This window comes from Pangasianodon hypophthalmus, chromosome 5, assembly GCF_027358585.1.
Source record: "Pangasianodon hypophthalmus isolate fPanHyp1 chromosome 5, fPanHyp1.pri, whole genome shotgun sequence".
NCBI classification, from domain to species: domain Eukaryota; kingdom Metazoa; phylum Chordata; class Actinopteri; order Siluriformes; family Pangasiidae; genus Pangasianodon; species Pangasianodon hypophthalmus.
In genome coordinates, this window is record NC_069714.1 from 9,488,054 (window position 1) to 9,508,971 (window position 20,918).

The following is a 20,918-nucleotide window of genomic DNA, read 5'->3' on the forward strand; positions in this document are numbered from 1 at the left end:
GGTGACAATTTATTCATATGGGGTGCCAACTTCACAGAGGTTAAACAAGAGCCGATTGAGATCTAAGACAGCCACCTTTGCAGTGTGCTTCGAATCTCTGTGAGACTTGCACTTGATTTGACAGCAATTCTTCAGTTCCAGGCGCATCACTATTCCCATTAGAATTATTAACTAGTGAGTAAAAGCTCCTAAATACTTATTTACAGAGTGCTCTTAAATATTCAATAGAATATGCTTAAAACCCATGTATTGAGTTGGTAACTTGAAAGAAAGTGCAGTGCTAGTGGTGGTAATTTTTATTATTACAGAGAGTGTGTGGCCCATGACTGCACATTTTATTCTTCATTAGGCCTCCAACAAGAGTTTGGACACCACTGTTTTTTAACAAATAATCAAGAGGTGGTGGTGGTAAATTTGTGCAAAAATTGTTCAAGCTTTTAATATCTTATTAGAAAGTATAATTTATTTGTCATTAGCCCCAATGTTGTGAGTGTAATTGGTCGGGATAACACTTTTAGATCACAGGCACTGCTGAAAACATAAACCAGCCATCCATTTCATTTTTGTGCATTTCAAATCAGCAGGCATAATAATCAGTCTTCACATCAACTGCAGCGGTGCATCTGGTGGGGTTATAGGTCTGTGTCTGGGGATTATTATGGATGCTAATTTTTAAAGTCTCAAAAACACTGCTAAAGTGACTTACTTTTCGTGTTCTGTCTGAATCGGGGGTAAAGTAGTATTAACACTTGCTCTCTACATCCGTACCGCCATGCAGCTTAATTTACATATTAAGGAAAATACATCACTTCACTTTGTAGTGTCTGGTTTATACTGGAATGCTCTTTACCACTCAAGAATACTTTGCTGTCTGTGACCACTGACTGTAAAATGACTTGTACAGTTATCTGTTTATCATTATAAGCAGTGTCTCTCATTAAAACATCACATTCCTTATTTTTATTGTAGTGTTAGGTAGCCCCACTTCAGAGTCTCCCATTCACGCCAAGCCCAGCACTCCATCCCGCTTGGCTCTCTTCATTCGGCAGCAAAACACAGGCAACCCATCCTCCAATGCTGCTTCTGACAACACTCCCTCCTCTCCTCGGGGCAGCATTTCCACACCATCTCCTCACAGCCCGATGCATCAGCCTCCAGATGCTTTAGAAGCTGAGTCTGGTTATCTGGAGTACCTCAGAGATGCACGGCGGGGCATTGAGCTCTGCTCATGGGCCTGTCGGGACTGGTCAGCCCCTTATGACGGAGAAAACCCTTCCCCCAACTCGGTACCACCTCCACCACAGCCTCCCACATCCAACCCATCTCTCAATATGGTGCCTGAACACTTCTCCATGCAGCAAAGTGGGCTTAAAGACATCCAGCAAAGGGCAGCCATAGTGGCAGCAGCACGTGCAGAATGGAGCAGCTCAGATCGAAACAGTGGAGAGTGGGATGTAACAATCAGTAAGAACTGCATCAGCCTCACACCTCGCAGCAAGAAACGCAGCCTATTGCCCAGTTCTGTCTCTCTGCAGCCATCATCATCATCATCATCATCATTATTGTCCTCATCAGCAGTTCCCCCATTAGGGCCAGGAGAACCTGCAGGTCGCCAACCCCACACAGTTCCACATCGAGCACTCTATAACGGCACTGGACAGGCAGATGAATGTGTTGATATGTCTGATAGAGGAATGGAGGTGAAGAAGGTAAAGAGAGATGCAGACGCTAACGGAAGAGTGGAAGAATTAAACGTGAATGGAAGGGTGGGTATTGTATCTACAGAATCCAGTCTTCCTTTGCAGGGAGAGTATAGTTTGGTGACGAAACCATCTCAGGTGCAATCTACTGCGCTTCCACAACCACAGCCATGCCCAGCTAACTTGCAGTCCTCATCCCAGGAGTGTAACTCCAGTGAAGGACAAAGATCTACTCCAGCCTTGAGCTCAACTGAAACTTTCATCGCCACAAGCTGCAGCAGCCCTGGGCTGGAGTCGGTCGAAAGCCTGATTGATGAGCTGCTAGAACAAGCACCATCTGAACCACTGTCCGAAGACTCCAATGGCAAGGGCATCAGCATAGAAGCATTCCACCAAGAGCTAAGAGAACTAGAAGAGCGAGTAAAGGGAAGGAGAGTTCACAAACGAAGCACTGATGAGTTCATACAAGATCCCTTATCTAATCCCCCTGATCCAAACCGGACAGATGAGGAGTGCCCTTCATTGGAGACTGAGCAGGGAGCTGAAGAATCAAAGCCTGAAAGCTCCACCCCATCCATGTTTAGCCCAGCACGACCCCTTGGACAACCTCAAGCACAACCATACATAGGTAACTATTGGAGATTTGTATGTATGTGTTAAGTTACGTGGTTAAGAATTGTCAACACCTAGAAAACAGATTGACTTGAATTAAACAAATCTTCCACTGCGTCCACTTTGTGTCCACAGGTCCCTTTTTGACGGTGCTCTTTTCAAAGCTGGAGAACATGATGCAAAATTCTTTGTATGTGAACATTCTGCTGACCGGCATTGTCTTTCAGCTTGCCTGCTACCCTCAGCCTCTCCTCCGCTCCTTCCTTCTTAACACAAATATGGTGTTCCAGCCTAGTGTCAAGTCTCTCATACAGGTATGACTTTACTGGACACAAGAAACTGTCTTAATAACCAAACAGCACAACAAAGTGACATTTCAACTAATTGTGTGTTCCTTAAAAACACATTTAAGTAAGTGAATGTCAAACTACTGTTAATTTCAGCAAGAAACCACCTGAATTTGTGAACAAATTGTAATCCAAATCTTGTGAATGTTGTATTGTTACATGATGTTTCAGATTCAAATCAAATGAAGTGAATGTGACATTTGAATACCTAAGATTCATACATCTTCAGTCAAGAATGATATTTTCAAAAGTCTAGTTCAGTGGTACTTTTAATAGCCTTCAATCTATTATTTCATATGCTCTAAGACAGTGCATGAAGAATATTACGGTTTGTTTCCTGTAGTGAATTCTGCATTTTACTTTTATCCAAAATCTTCAAACTCATTGAATATTCTTAAGAATTTTAAGGCTAAATGTAGCTCCTAACTGGCCTGTTTCTCCTAAACACTTCAAAATGGGTGCATTATTTCTAATATTAAGACTCTTAATGTTTTTTCTAAGAGTAATTCACAGATGGATTTTAATGCTGAAAGTAGGCATGAAACCTGCAAAAAGGGTTAGTGCAGAGGACCCCAAGTCACCAAGTTGCTGTTTACCTGACTATCTTTTACTTTAAATATAATCCACAAGTTTAAAAATCAAACAATAAATAACCCTGACTATTTGTGCTATAGTGCTGTGTAATTTTTCAGCACTGACTACTGAAAGTGATTGGCTGATGTACAGGGCTGCTTTGCACAGTGTCATATAGCAACAAGGTCAACTCCATCCTAAGCTTAACTTTTATTTATTTATTTACTTGTGCAATTCTTCAGCTCAGCAATCAATTGGTTTTTGATAGCAGCTCTTCTGGGATTGTGTTTAGAAATAGAAAATATTAGAAAAAAACAAGAATATATATATTTTTTTATTCTGATTAAAACCATTTTATACATTTTGTTCTACTTAAAGCAATCAAAGCTTTTTTTTTCCATGTGAATATACAGCAGCTAAAACATTGATGTTTTGGGCTTTGTTGCTGGACAGTGTTTTGCTTTAATTTGATGTCACCTTCCTTTATTTTTCACTTTTTCCAGGTGCTTGGATCTGTAAAGAATCGTATTGAAGCATTTGCTGCAGTGCACGAGGACTTTCCAGCTATGCTGAGGAAGGCTCGGCGCTTCCTTGTCACACGAGGCAAACTAGACTGGACAGATTCGGCCACAGGAGTACCCCCTCTCCGCCGATCAGACTCAATGGGTTAGTGAGAGAACAAGAAATGGAAAAAAAAAAATAGTGGTTCTATTCATAACACAGTGTGAAAAGGTCAAATTAAAGGAAATGTCTGCCTTCCCTTTTGGAAATTCAATCATGCCTGGCTGATCAGGTTAAATTTTTACCTTACATAAGTGCATGTCTTTCTCTTATAGTGAAGAGTCGGAAGCCATCACTGGGTGAGCTGATCCTGAGGCATACTAACAGTCCAACGCGAGCACGCCACGCAGCGCAGGCAGCTCTGGCACACGTGAGGGACGGTGGCCATTCTCTGCACAGTGCTTTGTTCCGTGGCGTGGTGGCCGGGACCGGGACTTCCAGTCTTGAGAAACAGGCAGAGGCGCTGCGGGTAAAGAACACGGTATACTGTGCTGTCATCTTCTCTGAGTTTCTCAAGGAGCTGGCAGCTTTGGCACAGGAGCATGCAGTGGCCATGCCCTTCCCACCCAGCCAGGGCACTGAGGAGTGATAGACACTGTGCCCAATCTTCTCTTAGTTTTTAAAAGGAATTTAAAAAACAAGCGCGCGAGGATAGGTGTAATTACATGTTTATAATAATTTTTTAAAACTGTACAGGATATGTAAGAGCTTCATTGTTAAAGCTTTAGAACATTGTCCATATAAATCTTGTATATATTCTATATAAAATATGTGTATAATGTTTTTACACAGTATGCTCAGAGCGACTTGTATGCTTTAACATGGCTGTACACAGGCACTCCCTAAAGCAAAACTTTGGTGTTATTTCGCTACATATCTTTTTGTTTTTGTTTTTTTTTAATGTAAGAGGCATGCTGCTGTGATCTTTTTATATTATTAGGTCTGTACCGAGTAATTCTATTCAAAGAATCTACTGAAAAAAATTTAAACAAAGCTCCATAAAACTTGCATATTTCTGTTAGTTGTGTAGATTTATATAGGGAAATGATTTTCATAATGTGGCTTGATTGTCAATAACCATAATAAGGGCCTTGAAAGCTGGCCTAAACAATTCCCATGTACAACCCCATTTATCCAAACAAAGTGAGGAAAAAGACAACATGCCAGTGAACTCATGCAGCACCTACCCTTAAAGTATAAATATTTTTGGGTCTTGCCCAAGTAGAAATACAGTTTTTAAAACAGGGTTGGTGTGAATAAGTTAAAATATACATCTATAAGAGAATGTTATTTCTCCTTTTTATAAAAAGAAAAAAAAAATTCTGTCATAAAAGCTACATTTGCAGAACTAATAAGGAGCACTGGCCAGTTAGCTCTTGTGAATTATACAATATTTTACTCACTGAAATCTTGGGTGCATTTGTTGCGTATTGAGATGGAGTATTTGAAATGGAGCACATGAGTTGCCAGGTAAAACATAGCTTTGTTATTTATAGTAGAAGATGGTCGTGTGTGTGCCGTAGCCTGTTCTTGAAAAGATACTGCAGCCAAATTTTTTTTTTTTTTGTAAACATGCCTTTCCATCGTCTTACCCCACTCGCTAGCTAATGCAAAGAACTTCATGGCCTAACTAATGCACATTACTCGTGTTTGTAGCAAGGTACATTTAAATATAATAGCACTCTTAAAAATTATGTTCTATACAGTAATATCGGTTACTTACTTATTTATTTATTTTTTTAAACACAAAACTAAATGTGTACAGCTTGGTACACTGCATTTTACTGGCGTTCAAATAAATTGCCATCTTTCATGATTGATTTCCATAGGGGTTCCCAAAGATTGTATTTGATGTATTTGCATCATGTTTGCTGAGTATTTTAGTGAAGGGACATTAAAAGGACATAACCAGCACAGGGATGCAAAATTGTGACATGTTAAAATTCTGTAGCTTGAAGATATACTACAAAGCTAGATGATACTAAATAACAACAAATAATGTTTAAACCCAATTGTAAACCCCAGGCGGAATGTCAGTAATGTATCTCACATTATCCACTGTTTAAGTGATTAGTTCAACTATATGGGGAAACTTGGAGAGTTGACCAGTCAAGCATGATCATCTCAAAGCATCTGTTCCTAGACACATCATCTCAGAGGGTTAAAAAGAGGTCACTGGAAGAGCATACCACAATAGTGAACTGTATGCTCCACTTTTTATTTTCCTATTGTCAAATTATATTTTATTCCAAGTACAGCAGATTGAGTATTCTCTCTGACTGGAGGTGGTCATGAGATACTGTGTGAAATGGCACAGGAAATTGACTGGATAGAGAATAACAACAGGAGGAGGATGATCATTGCAACAGGAGAATTTGATTTTTGAAAAGGCACTGATCCTTTACTGGCTCTTTATGGTGCTCCATTTAGTTTTTGAATAAGTGGGCCATTTAGTTTCCCTGGTGGCCTGTTTTGTAGATGACGAGACTGTCAGGTTTTAGGCGAGTTCCAGCCTGTGCAGGGAATGTGCCAAGTTCAGAGAAAGAGAAGCCATCTCAGTGTTGCAGCAGTCAGTAAGTTCATTGTATGGTTTAGTTTTAGTTTATTTTGGATTTTTTTTTTCCCCAGGAGACTTTAGTATTCATTGTGAAAATAGTGTATGTGTGGGTGGTTTGTTCTCTCAATTTTTTTTTAATTATTTTTTTTTAAATATGTACTGACACTTTGTTTTTGTGCAGGCAATTTTTGTGAAATCTACCTTGATTATTTCCAAATTATTCACAGCCATAGAGACAATGTCACTTTCTATACTTTAATGTTCTATACATTTGTTTTAATGTACCAAATCACGTTATAGTGCGGTTCCATTCAAAAAAAAAAGTGACAATTTTTGTTTTAGACCTGTAAATTCAATCACATTTCATTTTCAATCGTTGTATGTGTATATAAAAATGCAGAAAATGCTGGTTAAATTAAGAAGATGGATGTAAACGTTGCAGCTTGGACTCAGTGCCACTTATCTATCAATCCATCCATTTGACCCCACCTAGCCATCTGCCCTATTGCTATCCATTACAAGCAAGCTTTTCTTTGCTCAGACTTTGAATAATTCCATTAGAGTTTTTGCTTTCCAGAGAATATTTAAGTGTCATTTCAATCAGGAGTTTTATTTGTGGTTGTTTTAAGAGCAGAACATCTTTCATATGTTTACTTAAGCACCAGTGTCACATTTTGTGTTTATTTGTTTCAGGTGGTGGCAATGTGGCCTATGTTTAAATATTCATCTAAAAATATTACCTGCTCTAAAGTTTTTGTTCAGGGTTTCTGAAATGTGTCAATATGCCAGGCTCTTACTGAGTAGTCACATTAAAGGTGCTCCGAGTTGTTGACAGAAGCTAAAATTTTTTTTACGAGTGATGTTATGCCCTTGGCTGTGGTTTCTGTAAGCATGTAAGGCATGTATTAAAGTGGAGAGGTGAATATTAAATAGCTGTTTTAGGAACAACATCAGGAGCTATGGTGCCAAGTATTGCCTAGTAAACAGGTTACTGGCCCCTCTGGTGTTTTTACTGTTGGTTAGAGCTTAAAAAAAAAAAAAAGATTATGCGAACGGGGCACTTTTGTGTTCATACCCTGAAAAAGTGTGTTTGATAAGCTATGCCACTGTTTTATGTTTCAACTTCAGAGACAGTAGAGCTTACTCCAGTACACATGGTTCCAGGAGGTTGGACCTCTAGAATATAATCAATATTTTAAAACTGACTTAAACTAAATAAATAAATAAATATATATATATATATATATATATATATATATATATATATATATATATATATATATATATATATATATATATATACTAGAGTAATGAAGCTTTTGACAAAGTAATTGCTTGATCTCAGTTGCTGGCTATAGGAAATAGGGAAATTTGTGTGTGTAAATTCGGTGGAACCCATAAAGGATTTTGAAGTTGATTTACAGTCATTAATTATTGTTAATTTCATTCTTTTTCTTATCTTGGCTGTTTTTCCTTTAAATGGTGAAGTGCTGTTGATGTGTTTGCGGCTTGTTATCTATGCAAACCTGCTCCTGTTGCTCTTAGTCTGAAACAGTTCAGCTTTTGTGTACACACAATAACACTTAAACTTGGGGAGATTCACCAAGCCCCCCTTTTCTTTGACAATTCACAGAACTGTATGGAAACAAATGTAAAATGATGAATGTTGCCAGAAATATTTTTCTATATAAATCCTGATGAGTACAGTTGATCTCAATAGGGGAAATCAATGGTTACACTTTAAAATCTGTAAAACACTAAAAGGGAATGTTTTTTTAAATTAATTTATAAATGTTTTACTTAGCAATACCTATGATGTCTTGGTCTTCATTTAAGCTTGCTGTTTTTGTTGTGTGTGCTGTTGTTGTTGTCTTGTTTTTGTGTTTCAGTTCAGACATCCGTAATATTTAGGAAAAACAGTCAGTGCCTCATATTGCATACCATAATTTCATGGCATACAGCACACAAAATTATGCATTGCTTGCTGACTGTCTATATATATATATATATATATATATATATATATATATATATATATATATATATATATATATATATATATATATATATATATATAAAATGATAAAATGTAATGTAATATATATATTTTTGTTCCACCCCCCACTCCCAAAGAATCATCCTTTGTTTTCCCTCTGCCATCTTAAATGCTGTGGCAGTAGGGCTTGTTTTTGTCCCATCTGTATTGAGGAGCTCAGCACCTCTTCTTGATTGTCCTCCTGACCGCTGAACAAGCACAGCACTGAACTCAGCTGAGATAGTGTGGACAAGTGACCAGCTGAAAATGCTGGGATGAAAATGGACAGAAGTATCAAACTTAAGTGGACACTCCAGCACTGTAATCCTGCCTTAGCACTTTCCTCAAATAATTTCTATGGTCTTTGTCTGTGTAAACAGAAGCTTTTTGTTGGGATGGGAGATTAAAAAGGATAAATATGGTATTTGTGATTTGCCTGCCCACATGAACAGAGTTTAATTACATTGTTCTGTTGAATATTGTATATCTACTGCTCTTGTAGAATTCATTCATGGTGATGGGGAGAAAAAACTGAGAGGTGTTTCCCAGAACAAAAGCACCAGCCATTTTCGAGCATGATTTTAAGGTCATGGCTCTGGCCCAAACCAGAATGTGTCAAAGTTCGTTACTTATTGAGTTGAAAGCAGTTTCAGATTTCCTTTTGGAGAAAAATAAATGAGATGCAAGCAGTGCAGGCAGGAAGATGAAAATACTAGCACATCTGCAACAGTTTACCTGTTTTAGTACTTGTATACAAACCTCTCTTGTTGGAGTAATTCTTGATTAATCTGTTAAAGGTCCTGACTATTGTGTTTAATCCCAAAGAAAGCTCTTATCTCTATATCACTCACCAAACTAAGAAAGCAGACCCATGACCCTGAGCTCAGACAGATTTCCTGTAACCAGTCGGTTGTATTCAGCCCAAGACACACCTCAGCCCTGTTCAATCGACCCAGTAGCTGCAACCTGCAGCTGAAGGAGTAGAGCATGTCGAACCACATTAGACTGTCCCTCAGAGGCAGCACTGACTCACTATAGAAATCCCTCATCTGCAGGAAGCATGCATGACGTGTGGGTCTTGTTATCAGAATTAGGTATGTTGTGTTGGTTGTAGCTTGAACTTGCAGACAGGGTGAATGTGATTTCTTGATTTTGAATCACTCCTTAGGGTTTTCCCCACACACACAAATTGAACCATGACCTACTTTCAGTGATGGATCTGTGGAAGTCTACTTGCATGTCTCATGTTAAATTTCTTTGCTACAATACTCCAGTTATCAAACACTTTATTAACTGGAGCATAAAAATCTATAGACCTAATTTTGGACATTAACCATAAAGGCAATTGCTCTGAAATTGCCTCTCAACTACAAACACATGCCTCATCCTATTGTAAATTTCCTTATACAGTTGAGGCCGAAAGTTTACATACACTTAGGCTAAAGGTATTGAATCTCAGTTACCACACATTTCCTGTTCCCATACATTTCCTTTATCAAGTCAATTAGGGTATCTGCTTTGTTCACATCAGAGATCATTTTAAAACAATTGATTGGAGACAGATTTATTTCAGATTTAATTCCCTATATCAGAATTCCAGTAGGTCATAAGTTTACATACATCAAGTTGACTGTCTCTGTAAACAAAAATAAAAGATTCCAGAAAAAAATGATTGACTCTTAGAAGATTTGATTGGACGGTTCTCATACTTAGGAGTTAATTGGGAGTGCATCTGTGGCTATATTCCTTGTTCAGGAAAGAGGCTAACTCCGAAAGAGGCTAAGTTAACTCCCAGGGATAAACAAACTTTGGTCTGAAAGGTTCAACTGAACCCCAAGGCAACAATAAAGGAACTGGTGAAGGAGTTGGAGGTATCAGGTAAAAATGCATCCACCAGAGAGTAATGCATTGCCATGGCCTGAAAGTCTGTCAAGCAAAAGAAAAAGCCCCTACTCCAAGACTGGCATAAAAAAGCCAGACTGAAGTCTGTAGGTGATGACCAGCCTTTGGAGGAGTGTTCTCTGGTCAGATGAAACTGATAAAAATGTAACTGTTAGACCATAATGATCAGTGCTATGTATCAGCACTTTTTCTGTGTATGGAAAAGGGGTGAGGCTTTTAATCCAAAGAATGCCATCCCAACTGTGAAGCATGGGGGTGGCAGCATCATGTCGTGGGGGTGTTTTGCTGGAAAAGGGACTGGTGCACTTCAGAAAAAAAGATGGCATCATGAGGAAGGAGGATTATCTAGAAAAACTGAAGCAACACCTCAAGACATCAACCAGAACGGTAAAACCTGGCCACAACTAGGTCTTGCAGGACATCCTAAGCATATGTCCAAATTTGTAACAAAATGCCTTATATACAACAAAGTGAAAGGGTTGGAGTGGCCATCACCTAAGTCCTGACGTAAATCCCAAAGAAAATTTGTGGACTGAACTGCAAAAGCATGTCTGAGCAAGGAGGCCCACAAACCTGACTGAGTTACACCAGTTATGTCAGAAGTAATGGGCAAAAATTTCAACAAAGTATTGTGAGAAGCTTGTGGAAGGCTAGACCAGGAGTTTGATTCAAGTTCAAGCAATTAAAAGGCAATGCCAGCAAATGCTAACAAAGTGTATGTAAACCTTTGACCCACTGAAAATCTGATACAGTTAATAAAAGCTGAACTAAGTCTGTCCCTTAACTTATTTTCAAATGACTTTTTATGGAAATAAAGTAGAATTTAGTAACCAGGAAATGTATGGTAACATGAAAGGTGTGGAGTGTGTGAAAAATTGAGTTTGAATGTCTTCAGCCAAGTAAACTTTTGGCCTCAAATGTACAGAAAGTCACAGTGCACTGGTTCCTTTCCCTGGAGGCTGTTATCAAATGTATCAGAGGCCATGGTGGGGCTACTGGGGTGAATAAGTTTGTGAAGTTGCCATAAAGGGAAGAACCTGCAGACTTTTCACGTGGGTAGACCACACATTTACAGACACTGGTTGGAACAGATGAGCCTCCTAGAGATACGATATGGCAGTCACATTTTGGCAAAACAGCTTCGAGACCATCAGCAGTGAGATAGTGGAAAAAACCATATAATATTTAATACCTTGTTGACTTGGATTGCAATACTGATATTCAACTAAAAAATGCAACTATTAGTGGAGAAATCCACCACAAGTCACTTCACTTCACAATGGATTTGAGATGAAGCTGGATTTCAGCTTTAATTCAAGGGGTTTAACAAAAATATTGCATTAACCGTTTAGGAATTACAGCCATTTTTTTTACATAGTCCCTCCATTTTCACGGGCTCAAAAGTAATTGGACGATTGACTGTTAAGCAGTTTAATGGCCAGATGTGGCATGTTTCCTCCTTATTTCATGACAAATTAAGGAGATAAAATGTCTGGAGTTGATTCCAAGTGTTGAATTTGCATTTGGTAGCTGTTCATGGGAACTCTTAATATGCGGTGCAAAGAGGTGTCAGTGCAAGTGAAGGAGGCCATCATTAGGCTGAACAAATAAAACAGACCTACCAGAGATATAGCAGAAACTTTAGGAGTGGCCAAATCAACAATTTAGTACATTCTTAAAAAGAAGGAATGCACTTGCAAGCTCGGCAACACCAAAAGGCCTGGAAGACCATGGAAAACAACTAAAGTGGATGAATGCAGAGTTCTTTCCTTGTTGAAGAAAAACTCCTTCACAACATCTAGCCAAGTCAAGTACATTCTCAAGGAGGTAGGTGTATCACTGTCAAAGTCTACACTCAAGAGACGCCTTCATGAATGTAAACACAGAAGGTTTACCGCAAGATACAATCCACTGGTAACACTTACCGGATTAGGAAAAAAAAAACTCTAAAAAAAAAGCCTGACCAGTTCTGATGCAAGATTAACTTGTACCAGAATGATGGGAAGAGAAGAATATGGAGAAGGAAAGGAAGGACTCAAGATCCAATGAATACCACATCATCTGTCAAACATGGTGGAGGCAGTGTTATGGCATGGGCATGTATGGCTGCCAATGCAACTGGGTCACTGGTGTTTATTGATGATGTGTCTGCTGACAGAAGTAGCAGGATGAATTCTTAAGTGTATAGAGCCATACTCTCTGCTCAGATTCAGTCAAATGCTACAAAACTGATAGGACAGCGCTTCACAGTACAGATGGATAATGACACAAAATGTACTGTGAAAGCAACCCAGGAGCTTGGAAATGGAATGTTCTTAAATGGCCGAGTCAGTCACCTGACCACAACCCAATAGAGCTGCTTTTCACTTACTGAAGACAAAACTAAGGCAGAAAGACCCACAAACAAGCAGCAACTGAAGGCAGCTGCAGTAAAGGCATGGCAAAGCATCTCAAGGGAGGAAACTCAGCATTTGGTGATGTCCATGGTTTCCAGACTTCAGGGAGTCATTTACTGCAAAGGATTTAAAGTATTAAAAAATAATCATAATATTTATGATTGTTAGTTTCTCCAATTGCTTTTGAGCCTGTGAAAAAAAAGGAATCTCTAAAAAATGCTGAAATTCCTAAACGGTTAATGCAATATTTTGTTAACCCCCTTGAATTAAAGCTGAAAGTCTACACTTCAATCACATCTTGATTGCTTCATTTCAAATCCACTGTGGTGATGTACAGAGGCAACATTACGAAAACTGTGTCACTGTCCAAATACTTATGGACCTGACGGTAGCTGGTAAATTCAATCGAACTCTCACCTTGTTTTTCAGTCGAACCCTCACCTTGTTCCATTCACATTGCCAAATGTTTTCAGCTGTTTCAAGCTGTTTCAGGCTGTCTTGGCTGATAGTACTAGTACTAGTCATGACTAACAGCATCTCAGTCTGCCACTGCACTTTCTACCTGCTTGCAGTATGTAAGCAAGATTTGGGTAGGTAAGTAAAAGTGGCTTCTCTTACTGTGGGAAAGATAATCAGCAGCAGTAAAGCTTTTATAATGTCAGTGGATTCTGTGCTGTTTCTTTCCACTGTACTTCATCATCAAGAACAAAAGTAGACACCAGCTGATAAAAGACCTCTCCAGGAAACTTATAGTTTACATCCCTCAGGGTTTCTGAATGTGGGGGAAAAAAGAAAAATACCTATATTTTATGGGAGGAGACCCATGTTGACAACACAAGAACATGACACTCAGACAGTAACACCCGAACATGACACTCAGACAGTAACCCAAGCTCAGAATCGAGCCCTGGACCTGTGAGGTGGCAACACTACCTGCTGAGCCACCGCACCACCCTTCCAAGAAATTATAAATGAAATTTAGGTGTATACTCCAACATTATATTACACATAGGGTAAAATTAATAGATTTTTTTTAAAAAGAAGAAAATAGGGTATGATATATAACAGAGAGATCCAAGAGAGGGGTCAAAAAAAATTACCCAGTGATCTAGCATAAATGTCAGGAAGAATGGATGGGATAATATTATAACTGTGAAACTAAAAGCTGTTCAGAGGACACAAATGGGTGACATTAGAACTGATACAAATTTTATTTTTTTCTTCATATCTACACATGCAGTATTAGACCATTTTTCTGATCAAAAGTAACATCTGTGATACTTGTACTTGATACTCGATTAACCCTCTAGTGCATGATCACATAATATCCCATTAGGTTATTAAATTAGGTTTAGCTGCTCACCTTTCACTATTTACATGCTATTTAAATAGTTGAAAGAAGAATATGAAAATTTTGTATTAAATACCAGTATAATCATTAACTACATACAGCACAATTAGTACAAACCAACCAAATCTGTTTTGGCAAAGAAAAAAAATGCTGTATAGCCTATTTTCCTTCCAAAAAATGTGATCTACTGGCAGCTGGCCTTGAGTTTTTCATGTCAAATTAGAGCTCAATTTTTTTTAGTCTCTTAGCAACAGCAGGATGCCCAGAATGCTAAAGGAGAGAGAGTGAGTGAGTGAGTGAGAGAGAGAGAGAGAGAGAGAGATGCACAGGTACCTACAAACACAGGTAAGAGAAATTTAATTTTCTCTTTATAAATTTACAAAACAATGTGCTTCAGCACTACTGTATATTCTTTAAAAAAACATGTGCTTATAAATTAAATAATCAAAACATATTGAAATAAAACTTTTAACTGAGAAGTAAACTTACATGTTTTGTTTTCTATTATTGTTATGTAACAAAATGTAGGAGCTCATTCACAGTACACTGTTATGCATTCCATGAGGTAATATATTATTGGTATGGTGATAACAAATTTAGTGTTGTTAAATGTTTTACTCCTGCTTACGTGCTAGCAGCAAAGAATTTGAGAACTTTCAGAATTTTTTGTCAGTCACTTGCTTTTCTTTCATGACACTTTAAGTATGCATGTTTCTTTCTGGTAACATAGACTATGTTCTCCTCCTAAAATGCTGAAGGCTTATTTACAACTGTAACAGTATTAACCTCTCATGTATAATTTAAAATGTAATGGATACTTGATCTCCTTTTGTATAATTTAGAATGTAAGGTATATCTAATGGAAATTCAACACACTGTCGATTCAGGACTGATATACATGTGACTACAAATACAGACACATAAGACATTGTAATAAAATACACAAATTGCATGGTTTTGGTACAGTTAGGCCTTGGTCTGGGTCACAATTGTTGATCAATTTATGATTGTTCATCAACAATACGTTAGCTTATATTTTAAATGATTACACAAATAAACAGTAGAAAAGCATTTATTTAGAAGCACTTAAATTAATTATTTAAATTAGAGTGCAATATGGACAGTTAGGATTATGACATACAATGATACAATGTAAATGAAAAATATGTTATCAATTCAAATGTGTCAGTACAATCTCATTAAAATACCAATAATACACCCGTTAAAGATTACATGCACTTGTAATTGGTGGAATTAAAAGCATTTTAAATTGCCTGAATATTGCATGACATTTCCCAAAGATATAGAAAACTTTTCTTTGTGGTCATAACTTTCCTTAAGCTGTGTTTTTCATTACAATATATTAATACAAGATTTCCATACTGATGGGTGATATCAGGAGGTGTGTGTGTGTGTGTTTTGAAATGACAGGTTGACTTTTCGTTCTCCTCCTCCTACACACTCTCTCTCTCTCTCTCTCTCTCTCTGATATACCCATCACTACCTCCTTCTCCTGCATCTCTTCATTTGAAATGCTAATAAAATATTCAGTGCTTTTTAAATACTGTGACTATATCTTATATTCCCTCTCCTTGTTTCTCCATCTCTGTTTGAAATGAACTCTATCACAGTGTGTCACATTATCCGTGTCTTATACTCAGCTAACCATCTGTCAGTCCATCAGTACCCCTTCCTACTGTTTGTTCCTCAGTTGTGTGCCATGACTAGCATATGCTCTCCACGCTGAATTAAATTTCAGAGGTAGACTATTCTAGAATTTTCATTATCAGTGTATTGTATGGCAACAAGCAACACCATCAGTAGATGATTTGCTCATTTGCGTTACTATCTATAAGACAAAAATGGGGATGGAGGTGTTGGGAATGTACTTAGCATTAATTAGCTATCAACTTCCGAGAGCACCACTTTGAAAAAGATAGAAGTAACTAAAAATATATTGTGTTTCTGAAATGCTTGGGCATAGTTCTGTCAAATATGGTCCTAGATAAATATTAATGGGATCATGTGAACAACTGTATTATTAAAATATGCAGTTTATATTCAGAGTTAAGCTAAGTCCAATGCCGCACATAGGAGAATGCAGGTTTAACATCCACTATATACGCTATATGGCCAAAGGTTTGTGGACACGCGAACATAACACTCATATGTGCTTTTTGAACATTCCAGATTTAGTCCCCCTTTGCTGTTATAATATTCTCCAATCTTCTGGGAATGCTTTCCACTAGATTTTGGAGCGTGACTGTGAGGATTTTGCCCATTCAGCCTCAAGAGCATTAGTGAGGTGTGGCACTATTGTTGGGCAAGGAGGCCTGCTGCGCAGTTGGTGTTCTAGTTCATCCCAAAGGTGTTCAGTGGGGTTGAGGTCAGGGCTCTGTGCAGTCCATTCAAGTTCTTCCACTTCAACCTTGGCAAACCATGTCTTCATGGACTTTACTTTGTGCACATGGGCATTGTCATACTGGAACAGGTTTGGACCTCTTAGTTTCTGTGATGGGAAATTGTAAAATTGTAAAGAAATTGTAAAGATATCCTATGCAATTGTATGCTTCCAACTTTGTTGCAACAGTTTGGGGAAGGCTCACATATGGGATTGATGGTCGGGTGTCCACAAACAACAATGTAGTGTAGCTCTTAATGTCATTTGTCACTGTTTTACTGACACTAGACTGAAGTGGTAAGATGATATGTAGTATAGTAGAAGTTTTCTGCCATTTTTTCGTTTACATTTACATTTACATTTACGGCATTTGGTAGACGACTTTCTGAAGTGCTTTGACATCTCTATCAAAAAACATCCTGATAATGGTTCACTAGGTCACAGACTAAGAATACTATCAGTCTAAAAAAACTCTGTTGGGGCAGTAATATAGTAAGAAAAGCACACAGAAAACACAATTTTTTTAAAGTGCTAATTTAAGTAATTCAAGAAGAGGTAGATCTTTTGATGTTGTTTGAAGAATGCCAATGACTCAGCTGTTCAGACATCTAGTGGAAGTTCATTCCACTACCTAGGTGCCAGAACAGATTTAATATTGTATGTATTATGTATTAAACTCTTTTTTATATAATTATGGAATTTATAACTTAATGCCCTTTTCCCTTGATATTTTATGCAGGTCCCTGAGGAAAGAATGCCTTCTAATTAGAAGCCATCACATCACACATCACAGTCTCACAGTCACAAATGTCCTTCTGAATTCGGTGCAGTGATGTTTCCTGTGTATCCATTAAGCAGCAAGGCTTCCCCTAGTACCTCTCTACTATCCTTGCTTAGCCCAGTGGAACAGTCAGATTCAGAAAGTCCAGAGAACCAAAAACATTGTACCATGGTGTCCTCCCTCCCCTTGCCCTGTTGGGCTACACAGGCCCTCTGTGATTTAGCAGTTAGTGAGACAGAGCTCAGGCGGCTTCGAGAGAGGCAGGCAGCTGAGGCCGAGGTAGTGGGCCGAGGAGTAGAACGTGCTCTGCTGGGAGCACAAAGGGAGGAACGTCGCCTGCTGGAGAGAGTGGAGCAGGATCATCGGGATCTACAGCGCAGACTGGAGCAGCTGCAAAGGGACAATGCAGCAGCTATCCGAGTTGGACAAGCACTTATAGATCAGCGCCTGCACAAAATCTGTCTGTTACGAGATCAAATAAAAAAAAGTAATGAAAAAAATGCAATTGGAGACAAAGGTGGGAGTGAAGTAGACCAGAAGCATGATTTGCTTCTTAAGAGTGTTGCAGAGCTTCTTCAGCCATGGGAGATTTCACTTGCTTTGAAACGTGTGTCTTTCAAGCCCAGTGCCCAACCAAAAGCTGTCACATTTGGTGAGATCAGTGTTCAGGACCACGCTGTTAATTTCCCTGTTGGTGCCTGTGGGTTACAGGGACAGATGTGTTCCCTTCATGCTTCAGGAGGGCAGTGTGATAAATGGACAGAGCCAGGAAAAGGAGGTAGGAGCATGCCTGATGGAGCAGGGCCTGGACATAGTCAAGTCCTTATTTCCTCAAATAGTTGTAGGAGCCAGAGATCTGTCCGAAAAATCAAACTGTCAGCCCAAAGTGATGAAGAATCGGGTGAAGATGTGAAACCACTGTCAGTACATATGGGCCACAGGCACCCAAAGCTGGTCCCCAGTGAGCATGAATCATCACAGGAGGAAGAATGTGAATCACCCACATCTGAATCCAAAGGAGATGAGCTTTTCCTGGCTGTACCAGCATTGCTTAGCAACATGGAGTCAGAAGGAGAAGAATTTGTGTATCAGCAAAATGGATCAATTCAACCTCTTGCTTCAGAAGCAGCAAGGAATCAGCTGGAATCTCCATCCCCAGAAAGAGACTATAAGCAACAGAGAGGTCCATTCTTATGCAATTTTCATTGTGAAGATCCAAAGACAGATAGGCAGCACCAAAACTCCTTCAAGGGAAGATCTCAAATTAGCTATTGCTCAATGCCATACACCAGGAGCCATAGAGATCCCAAATCTAGCCACAGTTGCCAGGATCTGCTGTCACATGACTGTCCTTTGTCTCACCTTACTACATCCTTAGATGACCATGGATGCAACCGTGCTCTTTCTCCTGCTGAGAGTGTTGATTCTGGATACACTTTCATTGTCAGCTCTCCTAGAAACCATACCACTGCAAATCATAGACTCTTTAGATCCAGTGGTGAGCTTTCTTCTCCACTCATCAATCGAAAAGACCAATCAAGCAAGTGGAAGGTCAGTAGGCACCAGCAGTCCTCAGCATCACAGACTAAATTTTGCCCCAGTCATGGAAACCATTCACAAAAAGAACACCCGCAACATAAAAGCCGTTCTTGGGGAGTTTCACGTTCGCTGTCTATGTCAGTCATTGATGGGTCCTCTCAAGATAGGCTAAACCGGCACAGTGGGCCGAAGCGCAAGGATGGGGTCAGGCTCTGGGGAGATAGAAGTGAACCAGCCCTACCGGAATTTGAGGAGGGTGCTCAGAAATTGGCAGCAGAGGAAATGTGTCTTGTTCGACAATTTGGTAAACAGGGCTCAGGACGTGCAGACTTTACTCTGCCAAGTGGTGTCCATGCTACACCTCAGGGTCAGCTTTTTGTGGTGGATTGTGGGAATGCCCGTGTTCAGGTAATTGATCAGTATGGCAATGTTTTTCAGCAAGTGACTTCCCCAAGTAATGACCTTGGAGGCTCATCAAGATGCTGCCGCAATTACTTTGATGTGGCTGTTAATTCCAAAGGTCTCATTGCCCTGAGCTGTGCAGCCGAACGAGCCCTCCTCATCTTTAATCGACATGGACGCCTCCTCCAAACCTTTGGAGGGGGACCTTATATTGCAGGGGTGCCACGAGATGAGCTGGAAGCACCCAGGGGAGTGACAGTAACACAAAAGGATGAGTTCCTTGTTGCAGATATTCGTAAAGGCACATTAACTTCCCTGAGACTTGAGCCAAAAACTGGCTCAAGGTTGGAGCGAACAGTAGTAACTGGATTCCACAGACCTTACCTAGTGACCGCGTGTCTACACACTGGTCTTGTGGCAGTGTCTGAGCGGGGCAGTGAGACAGGTCGAGAGCCCTGTGTGAAGGTTTTGGGACCTGACTGGAATATGCTACGCATCCTTGGAGTTTGTTCTAGCATGGGACCTGTCCTCACCAGCCCCTGGGGACTCTGCATTGACAGCAATGGAGCAGTGCTAGTAGCAGATTGGGCAGAGCAGCATCGTGTGGTGCTATACCCACCTGAAGGGATCGGCAGAATAATGGTTACTGAGGGACTAAACAGCCCCCGAGGGCTTGCCTTGCTACCCAGTGGGTTCTTAGTGGTGTCAGACAGCATGCACCACTGCATCAAGATATATCATTACAAATAAATAATTACTTCAAACCAAATAAAAGGCCCTGGCTACTAAGTTTATTGTGTTAAAAATAATTCTGACTGACATTTAACTGTATATATGTTGTCATTTTTTAAAATAATATTACATTGGGAAATCATACAGCAACGCACAAGGCTATGCAGCCTAAATACTGTTTTACACACCATCATTGTTTTTTCCCCACTCATGCCTGTAAGTGATACATAAACTTCAATGAAACCACACAACTGCACATTCTATACACTGTGAACTTTATTTAAACTCATATTCTACAAAGATGCCATAACTTGCGATCTGTCCTTGCATGACATAGTGTTTGTAATGATACCCATATATACACACAAAAGAAAAATGTTTTTATTGAGCTGTACAAGCTGTACAGCTGCCCAACTTCCTCTGTTTCCATCCACATTGTTTCACTTACACTGTTGTACAAACTGATTACAAGTTGTTGCGTGTACTGCGTAAGTGTAAATATCATTCCAATATATTATCTTGCTTTTGTAGCTAGAATTTAGATTGAAATCTAAGTTTATTTCACTTTCAACTAAAAGTTCAAATTGTTTCAACTGTATTTTATTGTGTTAAATTTTCTTTCATTATGCATGATTATTATATAATTATTAAATAAATTGATAAATGTAAGTCTGGTCATAAATGGTGTAATTTATGATGTGGTAGAATATCATTTGCTATAGTTATGCTTTATTTGGTCTTTTAAAATCTTTATAGATGTCCCCCCCCTTTTGATCTTTGATCACCTCCGACAGAGTTCCTCAAACAGTGTTAAAACATAAGGTAACAGTGCATTGGGGTGGGAGGAAAATTGTTTATTGATGTGGTGTTTTAATGGGGCAGTGCAACATAAGCAATTCTCCTCAATAAAAAACAGACACATTCTTCAGGAAGTGTGGGGGTGGGGTGGGTGGTGATGGTGATGGTGTACGAGCACATTTAGTTACAGTCTGAAAAAAAGGAATTTGACAACAACATGGAGTGTTTAAT

At 39.1% G+C, this 20,918-nt stretch overlaps 1 protein-coding gene across 4 annotated transcripts in view; it reads left to right on the forward strand.

Annotated features, from left to right (window-relative positions):
* fhip1b (FHF complex subunit HOOK interacting protein 1B) overlaps nucleotides 1-8,159 on the forward strand; it is a 32,423-nt gene extending 24,264 nt beyond the window's left edge. For all 4 annotated transcript variants that reach the window (XM_034304461.2, XM_034304462.2, XM_034304463.2 and 1 more), the window contains 4 exons: nucleotides 970-2,328; nucleotides 2,448-2,626; nucleotides 3,736-3,898; nucleotides 4,069-8,159. In XM_034304461.2, the coding sequence (XP_034160352.2) occupies nucleotides 970-2,328; nucleotides 2,448-2,626; nucleotides 3,736-3,898; nucleotides 4,069-4,382 (2,015 nt within the window). In that variant the 3' untranslated portion in view covers nucleotides 4,383-8,159. The remainder of the gene's footprint in view (nucleotides 1-969; nucleotides 2,329-2,447; nucleotides 2,627-3,735; nucleotides 3,899-4,068) is intronic.
* Nucleotides 8,160-20,918: the final 12,759 nt, after the last annotated feature.